Genomic DNA, 10,007 nt, shown 5'->3' with positions numbered 1-10,007 from the left:
TTGCTGAGAGAGAGAGGTTGGTCGAGTGATGGAACAGAAGAGAGAGATTGGTTATCTTCTCCATACATGTATCATGTGTGTGCTTATCTCCATTATAGAGAGAGAGAGAGGGGTCCGGTTGAGAGAAGGAGCAGCTCCTCCCTTTGTGTTAATCTGTGTGTGTCATTCTCCCCTTTTTTTAAATCAAATCTATCCAGCCAAACCTTATCGTCTTGCATGCTTATCCCTCACCGCCCTAGATATATTTATTTTTAAAACCACCTTTCCACCACCTGATCCCACTACAGGAAATAAGACAATTAACGGTGTTTAATTAACGGCGTTTTATTAAACGTCACGTTTGCTAATTTTTAACGGCGTTTTGCAACCGTCGCATATTTTTTAAAACCAAAATGGCACCGTTTCCAGTTGAAGGCGTTTAAAAGCGCCTCCGAATGCTGTAGCTACACGCGCCCCTTTATGAAACCCTTATTTTTTAATCTGAGTGCGAAGTGTAATAGCAATTTCGCGCACATCTCTCTCTCTCTCTCTCAGCGACGAAGAAGATGGAGGAGATCAATCGGCTGTTCTTGAAGCTTGAATACGCACACATCTCTCTCTCTCTCAATCCGTATACGCACACATTTCTTCATCGAAGCTCCATCTGCACCTGCGATTTCAAAGATTCAAAGCGATTTCGAAGCGATTTCGAAGATTCAGATGGATTTCGAGATTCAGAGCGATTTCGAAGCTCCATCGCCATCGTCATCTGCACCGGCGAGGTAGCGAGCTCCACCGTCTCTCTCTCTCTCTCTCTAGATCTATGAAATCAATGTTTTGAAGGCATTCTTACTTGAACCTCATTTGCAGAGATTCAGAGAGAGGCATTCTGACTTGATCCTCATTTACTGAACTTTAATCGATACTCTCTCTCTCTCTCTCTCTATCAAATTTTACTGCATGTATAACATTTGTATACGTCAATATTTGTTGAATTGTTGAATTGTTGAATTGATCTGTTAGGTTCTTTTTTGATCTCTCTATATACATATACATACAGCACACCCTATCTCTCTCTCTCTCTCTCTCTCTCTTTTCTGGAAGTTCATTTTGATGGCGTCTGAAACCCTAGAAGACAAGAAACAAGAAGAAATAGCTAACGTCGAAGACAAAGGTGAAGTGAAAGAAGAAGGGAAAACAGAGGAGGGTGAAGAAGAGAAGGAAGCGGAAAAGAAAGAAGAGGATACGGAAATGGTGGAGAAGGAAGAAGAAGATGAGGAGAAGGAAGAACCTGAGGTGAAAGGTGAAGAGAGTAAGGAGGAAGCAGATGAGGTAAGCAAGAAGGCGAAGAGAGGCCGAAAGGGTAGTTCGAAGAAAGCTGCAAAAGATGAGAAGGCGGCGAAGAGTGGGCCCGGCTCGAAAGAGCCTGTTACGCCCATTGAGAGGCCGATCAGGGAGAGGAAGACTGCCGAGCGGTATTCAGAGCCTTCGACTGGGAGAAGTGCAAGCAAAGCATTGTCCATTGAGAAGGTGTTGACAGTAAATTTATGCTATACTTTTTTTTCCCCCTTAGTAATTGTGAATTTTCTCACATTGTGTTTTGTAAATATGCAGGGTCAAGGCACACAGCTTAAGGATATACCAAATGGTATGTGTTCACACATAAATTGTATGGGTGTATTAGAAGCTTGAATAATATTTTTGCCTTGAACATCCAACAATGCACTAAAATGTGGAATTATTTTATCTGCACTATTTGAAATGTCCAATCATTTCAGTTGTCTGACCTGCCTATTGAAAACCAAAAAATTTGTAGTGAAGTGTATAGTTGATAAAATCATATTGTGAATCAAAATATTAATTTTGCTAATTGTGAATCAAATTGAAATGAGAATTGTAAGATTTGACACAAAATATAAAAATGATATTAAATAATCGGATATATGAAAAATTAAAATAATGGATTTTGGTAATTTTGGAGCTTTGTGATTTAAAGTTGCCAGATGTTGAAAGCAAGTGGTGCTTTGTAATATAACTCTGGTATAACGGTGTTACCCAAACTGTAAAATAGCTTTTGTTTGGACTTGTGCTTACTGTTTAGATGTGCACTACTGTATGGCTCAAGGAAAGAGGGGGGGGGGGAGGAATTCTGCGTCATCTAGTGATAATTGCCTACAAGCCTTGATGCATTGGAAGCAGTAACTTTGCCGGAGGATGAGGCCCACAATTTGATGTTAAAACTACTCACCAGAATTACGTTAGAACTTTGTTTACATATTTACATTTGCAGTGATCCCTTTCATTTCAGGGGAGAAAGGAACTGGAAAAGGGGGGGGGGGGTGTGTGGGCTTTGCTTGTCTGCCATTGGGACTTATCTTTTCATTCTTTCGGCGTCCAAAAGCTGTTATCACTCGTTCACAGTATATTAAGGTACCTTTTGCATTGTGCTTTATGTATCCATATGAAATTACCTATTTATGCCTTCTGTATCAACGTAATGGTTATTTGCATGTTCAAGTTAAGTTCATCTCTTTTCTTTTTCTTAACTCAATTGTGACATTGATGTAGCCGTAGGTGTAACAATTTAATCGCAACTGTTCAGCTAATTTTCAGAGTTCAAGAATGAGAGTGTGAACCCTGCTCTATTTCTATTAATTTAATCGCAAACATCCTAATCTCTTTTGCTTTATGTTTGATTTTAAACCTATGAATTACTGGTTTGGCTTCTTTGTTTACTTCATTTCTATATCCACTGCAAAGTCTCTGTATGGTTCCATGTGGAAGAGTTTGCAAAATAAGCTGTGTAAATTGCATTCTTAATTAACCACAATTAACTAACACTTCACTTTTTTGGTTTCTTAACTATTATTTTGTTGTTATTGTAGGGTGAGGAAAAAACAAATGTGGCTCCTAATGGAGAGAGCTGGAGACAGAAGCCAAGGTTATAAATATACCAAGTTCATGCTCCATGGAGTTTGATGCCCAAACTATGAATGATTTACCAGAAGTAGAAGTGATCCGTAAGTGTACTTGCCATTTCTTCAAGTTTTACTTTCGTGAATAAAAAATAATGGTTAACAACTCTCAGTTATTGAAGCTAAACATTAATGAATTTCTTCAAGCTGTAAAATTTTCTATATGCAATGCTAGTAGTACATCTTTGATTTGTAACAGAACATACATGTGTTGCTCTAAGGGCTTCACTCTTCTAGTATTACCAAAATATCAACTTATATCAAACTTAGACACATGTATTGCCATATTTGGTATTGGCTGATATATGTTGATTGTAATTGCAAAGGTGCTGGCAAATCCTGTGGCAAAATCCTGAAAAATATATGACCAACTCTAGAACATGAATCAGGTGTCTACAGGAGGTATTGTTGCATTTATAATGAGGTAAAATCCCATTTATTACAGAATCAAATCATATATCTTACCTGATTTTGATGTCTATGAGAAGAAATATTATTCAGGAAATGATATGTCATCACTAAAGATTGTTTCTTAAATGTAGATGTGCAAAGTACTTGGACAAAATGCCAATGAATCGATGGAGGCATTTTTAGCAAACAAACCAGCAGGTTTCAAGTTGAAGAAGAATCTCCTTCCACTAGAGACCATCTATCAAGATATAAACAGAATCCTCTCTCCAGTTCAGCAGGATTCTTCTAGTATAGAACCTCAGATACAAAAAGCAGATTCACACTTGGAAATGCCAACTGAAATTGCAGGACCCAATTTGTTGTCAACACTGCAGAGAGACGAACACAAGTCTGGTCCAGAGGTAACAACAGTGAAGTCAGGCCCTGAAACAGAATGTAGTAATAGATCAACACCAGGGCCAGATTTTGAAAAAGGAAAGAGTAATTCGCCTGCTTGTGAAGTCGTTCCTGCTGCTGCAGATTCATTTCCACCTCAGACTGAACCTATATGTTCAACCAATGGAACTGGAGAGTGATGTGGAAATGAAAGAGTTGTGTGATGCTGATTCAAGTGCCGATGAACCAACTGAAGAAAGCGCCGATAAATCGGACCCTGGGGTGATTGTTTTGGATGATTAAAACTAATACAAGGTTACTAGCTGAATTGATAAACTTTTATTTCTTGTTTCTTTATGATGATAGTGATTAGTCTGTTTTAATCTAATTAACTAGAAATGTTCTAAACTCCTAAAGTATTGTTTTACAGCTGAATTTTTTTAATAGAAACTTAGTTTCCTTCAATTTTTAATAGAGAAATCATTCCTTCTGTGTTCTTTCCTTCCATCTCCAATTTGAAAGATTGCTAATTGAAGTAGTATTGTCTAGCCTAATTGGACTAGTCTTCTCTAGCCTAGTTACCTGATCGAACCAGTCTTGTCCAGCCTAATCTCTGGGACTTACCTGATCAGTTTTTGTAAGAGTAATGCTAGGGATAAGAAACTCAAACAAAGAAAAATATGAAGAAACACAGGTGTGGTTTAGTTTTTAAATTATTAAAACTAAATTGACACTTTCCAAATTTAATTTATTCAAGTTCTTGTGAAGTAGGTGCTGAATGCTGGCAAAAATAAGCTTAAATCAATGGATGAGGTCATCATCCCTTTAACTAGGGAATAGATGTTGTTGATGAAGATGAGGATGAATCACAGACTACCCTTGCTTTAGTCTGTGGAAACTCTGCTACTAACAAGAGAACCAGTCCCAAACTTCTCTCTCTTCTCTCCTGCTGCTTGATTTTTGCTCGTTCAGACTTGTCTCTCTTATGTAAGCTCTTCCCTCTTCCATGCCTTTCCTTCTTTTTTCCCCTTGATTTCTCATCCTATTTCTGTCTCCTCATGTTTTTTTCTTCTGGGTTTTGCAGATTCATTTGGACACGAAGATGCTAGCATTGTTGCTGAGATCGATGTAAATGCTCTCCTTTGTTCCTCAATCCCAAATGGTTTGCTCTCTCTCTCTCTCTCTCTCTCTATATATATATATATATATGTGGGCTATTTTATATACAGTTTGGGCTTTTGGTGTAATACTATCAATATGCAGTACCAACTGAGAGGTGCTTGCTCTCTATAAACTATTGTTCGGTTACTTTTGTGCACCATGAATTTCTGTTATAATAGTGGTGTTGGAAACTTTGATTGGTGCAGGTTATTCAGCATGGTGCATGCTTGGGTCTGGGCTTTCCTGAGGAGTCAGGTGATTCTCGGAGTGGACTTCACTTGTCTACCCCAAAGAGAATGGTTGTTTCTCCCTTGAAGAAGCACAAAATTAAGAAATTGGCAAGGAGGAGAAAAATTAAGAGATGGAGTACACTGGAAGAAGACACTTTGAGAACTGGCGTGCAGAAGTATGTGATTTTTTACATTTAATCTAGGGAAGGCCTTTCTAGAATTTCAATTTTATGTGAATATTAAATAAACTTAATATTTTTATTGTTCTATTAGTTTAATTATGTCAGATGTTTTTCCTAGGTAAAGATTGTATTCTCTTTGTATTTTATTTCTTTAAAAGAAAAAGAAGAAATAAATATTTGTAATTCCACATTGTATAGCATCACTTTTTTATATGTGCATGTGTTTGACCCTGAAATGCTGCACCAGTTTTACCACCCTAAGGGATATGAGTTAACCATTGGGGTAGAAAGTTCTGTCCTCTTCTTCTTCGAGGACTGTTTTCATGTCAACTTTTTCCCCTTACAAACACATTAATGTATACTAATTTGACGTTATTTTTCTTACTGTTTTCATGTCAACTGAGAGAATTAAATAATCGATGATATCTTCTAGGATAATGTAAAGCTCCTCACTCATTTGTATTTATTTCTTTTGAAGGTTTGGTAGAGCTCATCTTAAATTCAGATCGTTACATATTTGAAGAGAGAATCGAGGTGAGAATTTTTTATGGTTGTGCCCTTTTTCTGCTTTAATATTATTTTTCTTTATGTTAACATAAGGGCTTCTTTTGTTTAGGTTGATTTGAAGGACAAGTGGAGAAATATGATACATTACTGACTCTTAAAAAAAGAAGATGGTCTGCAGTTTGTATAAACTCTTTACTTATCTAAAGAAGATGGCCTGCAGTTTGTATTATAGGAGGGTTCTTGCATGTTGATTGATTCTTCATAGTTTTCTACTCTACTTGATGGGTCTTCAAGAAGGAAAAAGAATATATTGATTGCTTGAATACAATGTTGGTGCATCAGATTTCTTCTTCTTCTTCTACTATTATTATTTATTTATAATTTATAATTTATAATTTTTTTTTTAACTTTATACCAAATGTGTTATGTGATGGATAGATGAGAGTGTAATCATGTTACTAATCGGTATAATAACATGTCAAGAGCCGTATTATTTTATTTTTAATTTTGTTTTCAAACTTAGTTTATTTATTATTTTAATAAACATCAATTATTAGTTCTTAATAATTGTTTTTGACAGGTATTTTTTTCAGCCATATAAAATTAGCGCAACGTTAAAAATAAAAAAAATAAAATTAAAGGTTATGGCGGCGTTTTTTGAACGTCACTATATCCCTATCCCAACGGTTAGATTTTTAAAATGTATAAATATCTTTAACGTCGTTTCAAAAACGTCGCTAAATGTCATAGTGACGTCATAGTACAATTAGGTAGGACATTTGGCGGCGTTTTTAAAAACGCCGCCTATAATAATATAACGACGTTTTTCAAACGCCATAAAGCTATAGCGACGGCCGCGTCGTCGGCGTTTGGTAATAAACGTCACAAAAATAATTAGCGACGTTTTTAGTACCTATAGCGGCGTTTTTAAAACGCCGCTAAAAATCGATTTTCCAGCAGTGTCCCCTTCCCTCTGTCCCTAACAAATAGCGTCAGGATCCTCTGGAGTGGTAATCCTGCAGTGATCTCTTAAAGGGAGGAGATCTAATGGCTAAAATTAAAACTAACCAAAACGACATTGTTTTAGTTAGTAAATTGATTTTTTTTTTTTTTTTTTTCAAAATTCCCTCCATTTAGAACAGGTATAGTAGCAGGAGGAGGGAAGACAAAAGGAAAGGAAAACAGAGTGCGAGAGAGAGAAGAAAAAAGAGAGAGGTCGGTCCTCCCTGCCTCCCGTTGCCCCGCCGTCGCTGCCGGTGTGCCGTCGCACTGCATCAGAATCAGATTGTTGCACACACTGCTTCAGATGAATTTGGATGGTGAGATTTGTTCTATTAAATACGTGGTCAGGATTGAGCTGTTGAACATTGAGGTCTATGAAGATGGAAACCGTACCTGAATATTAGCATGAATGAAAATATGATGGACAAATAAGGCAGGAAAGAGAACAGAGATTGTGAAAAGAAGGAAAAGCCTTCGGAATCCTAAAATAAAACGTAGATTTTAATAAGAAATTCTACACATGAGAGAGAGAGAGAGAGACTTGAAGTCATTTTCAAAGGAAAAAAGAGATATGAAAGCAACTTCATTCCCATTCACCTGTAAAATTTAACATCATAAATTTGAGATTCATATTGTACACAAAGCCATGCACGAGCATAACAACTACATTGATGAGACTTCAATATTTATAAACTCATATAAAATGAAAGAAATCACCCAGAATCAAGTATGTGCTGTTAGTACAAAATAAGAAAATATAGCAAGAAGGTCAAGTGATACAAATTCAACTCCTACATAAATATTCTAGAGAGACAGAATGTAAATGAAGTGGAAATTTTTTCAAAAACTATAATTAGTTGCTAATTGCTAGAACTTAAAAATTCTTGTGGATAGATATTTACTTTTCTGCAAATTGAGTTCTGTTAGAATAAGATGGTTCGTGAATTTTATTGTAACACGATAACCCAAACTTTTCGAGGATACCATTTGGAACCTCCTCCCAAAATAATTATGAACTTCGCCTTTATCCCTAAAATCACCATGTCCTTGGTAACACCCTGTTGTTGAAACCTTCAATCTGAACCACACCAACTCCAACATCTTATTTGACAGACCAATTTTAGCACCTTTCAGAATTTACAGTTCAGAATCTTGGCCAGCACCGAGATAGATTGCCTTATATCAGAGAGCATCTATTGCATAGTTTTATAGTGATATAAAAGATTCAAGCAAAAACTACATGCCTCATATTAGCCAGGAAATGTATGTAATGAGCTTCTGGATCATAGTGCACTGCTTATTTTCACTTCGCTGTTCTAAAGTATTTTTCCTCATTGCTATGCTTACTGATTTTTCTTTGTTTTTTTTTTTCTTTTTTTCATGCATCCATTATGTTTATCATTGTGTTGCAGCTAATAGTGAATCATGCCCCATTTTTCCCAATTTGTATCAGTCAAGAGTAACTAATACCTGATCGCAACAGCTTTGAAAATTATTTTGGTTATTATTTTCACAATCTCTGTTCTCTTTTCTACCTTATTTGTCCATCATATTTTTCATTCATCCTAATATTCAGGTTTGGTTTCCATCATTAACAGCTCAATCCTGACCAAGTATTTAATAGAACAAATCTCACCATCCAAATTCATCTGAAGCAGTGCGTGCAGCAATCTGATTCTGAAGCAGTGTGACGGCACGCCGGCGGCGATGACGGGGCGACAGGAGGAAGGAAGGAGCGGCCACTCTCTCTCTTCTTCTCTTTCTCGCACTCTGTTTGCGTTTCCTTCTGTCTTCCCTCCTACTGCTATACCTGTTTTAAATGGAGGGAATTTTGAAATCATTTTTTTTTTCAATTTACTAACCAAAACGACGTCGTTTTGGTTAGTTTTAATTTCGGCCGTCGGATCTCCTCACTTCAGGAGATCATTGTAGGGTTACCACTCCAGAGGATCCTGACGCTAACAAATATCCTTCACCACCCTCAAAAACATCATCATAATGTCTATTCCATCATCATTGAATCTAGCAAGCAAATCATCTTTTTACCCCAAACACCATATGACCATAATATATTTTATCCTGTATAATTTATATAAATTGAATTCAATCTTTTTTTTACTATTATTTTATTTTATTTATTTATTTTTTGTTTTCTAAAATATCAAAAATATATTATACCAATTTATATAAACACACCTAAAAAATATCTACAAACATATAAAATTATAAAATTATAAAATACTACAAATTAGTATAATATTAGTGATATAAAATAATTTGGCCAAAATGGGTGAGATTTGGGATTAGAGCTAGCATATTCCAATTTTCATCATGCGGTGTTTAAAAAAAAGTGCCTAAGTCTTAGGATCGGTCAAAATGGGGTGTCTACAGTTGCCCCTCTTTGACAGAACTCGGAGTTATAAAATGACGTGAGTGAATGTCAAAGCCCAAAGATGACCCTTTTGACAAGGTCGTAAGACTTGGGCAAACAGACAAATGTGCAAACAATCGGTTGAACCCGAGAGTTGCCTGTGTACCCTTTTGCAAGGAATCAAAACTGCGTAGTTTAGGGGCAGAATGCAAGTGATATGCACTAGAAAGTTGGACTCACACGCTTCGCGAAGCCGGCTATTTGAAAACTTATGATCATGTAATGAAGATGCAAAACAATAACAGATGCAACATATGAATGAACAGCTTCAAGCTTAAAATCAATACATCTAAAACATATTCTAACCACGCCAAAACGCTGGACGAGGAAAGAAAACACCGCTCAAGGTTGCATTTCACGCATCTTGAGAAATCAAGAAATGAAATTGCACTCACGTGTACCGAGATAGAGGCTAAACCCACTTAGGCCCGTATTTCAAGCGTTCTGAGATAAAGACAAACCGCTCGGGCTCACGCTTGACGCGTCCCGAGATAAAACACGCCCAGGCTGGCGGTTCATGCGTCCTGAGAGAGTCTAATCACTCTAAAATCGTAAGAAGAGGAGAAAAATTGCTCGGGCTCACGCTTCACGCGTCTCGAGATGAAACACGCCCAGACTCGCGATTCACGTGTCCTGAGATACTCTAATCACCTTAAAATCATGAGAAGAGGAGAAAAACTGCTTAGGCTCGCACTTCAAGCGCCCCGAGATAAAACACTCCCAGGTTCCAGGCTCATGGTTCACGCGTCCTGAG

The 10,007-nt window shown here is 36.9% G+C and overlaps 1 protein-coding gene and 1 long non-coding RNA gene across 3 annotated transcripts; both read left to right on the top strand.

Moving 5' to 3' along the window:
- The first annotated feature begins 473 nt into the window (after positions 1-473).
- Positions 474-3,676, top strand: LOC114297532 (uncharacterized). Its single transcript, XM_082917744.1, has 6 exons — positions 474-761; positions 1,040-1,509; positions 1,594-1,627; positions 2,865-2,999; positions 3,281-3,378; positions 3,497-3,676. Exons 2-4 carry the CDS (start codon positions 1,093-1,095, stop codon positions 2,867-2,869), a joined length of 456 nt encoding a protein of 151 aa, XP_082773870.1. The 5' UTR covers positions 474-761; positions 1,040-1,092; the 3' UTR covers positions 2,870-2,999; positions 3,281-3,378; positions 3,497-3,676.
- Positions 3,677-3,751: 75 nt separating this feature from the next.
- Positions 3,752-4,983, top strand: LOC145821209 (uncharacterized). 2 transcript variants are annotated; one of them, XR_014363239.1, is made up of 3 exons: positions 3,752-4,055; positions 4,512-4,727; positions 4,825-4,983. It is a non-coding gene; the product is annotated as an uncharacterized LOC145821209 (long non-coding RNA). The 2 variants fall into 2 exon arrangements; XR_014363240.1 differs by lacking the exon at positions 3,752-4,055 and adding an exon at positions 4,258-4,434.
- The last annotated feature ends 5,024 nt before the right edge of the window (positions 4,984-10,007 follow it).

The sequence above is a fragment of the Camellia sinensis genome, chromosome 3 (assembly GCF_055761805.1).
Source record: "Camellia sinensis isolate YWXY chromosome 3, ASM5576180v1, whole genome shotgun sequence".
Lineage (NCBI taxonomy): Eukaryota > Viridiplantae > Streptophyta > Magnoliopsida > Ericales > Theaceae > Camellia > Camellia sinensis.
Note: the sequence above shows the minus strand (reverse complement) of the source record. Positions and strands in the feature narration are given on the sequence as shown.

Coding starts and splice junctions, on each gene's coding strand:
- LOC114297532 (XM_082917744.1), top strand. CDS start 1,093: ATGGCGTCTGAAACCCTAGAAGACAAGAAACAAGAAGAAATAGCTAAC. Junction 1,510..1,593: donor AAGCATTGTCCATTGAGAAG/GTGTTGACAGTA, acceptor GTAAATATGCAG/GGTCAAGGCACACAGCTTAA.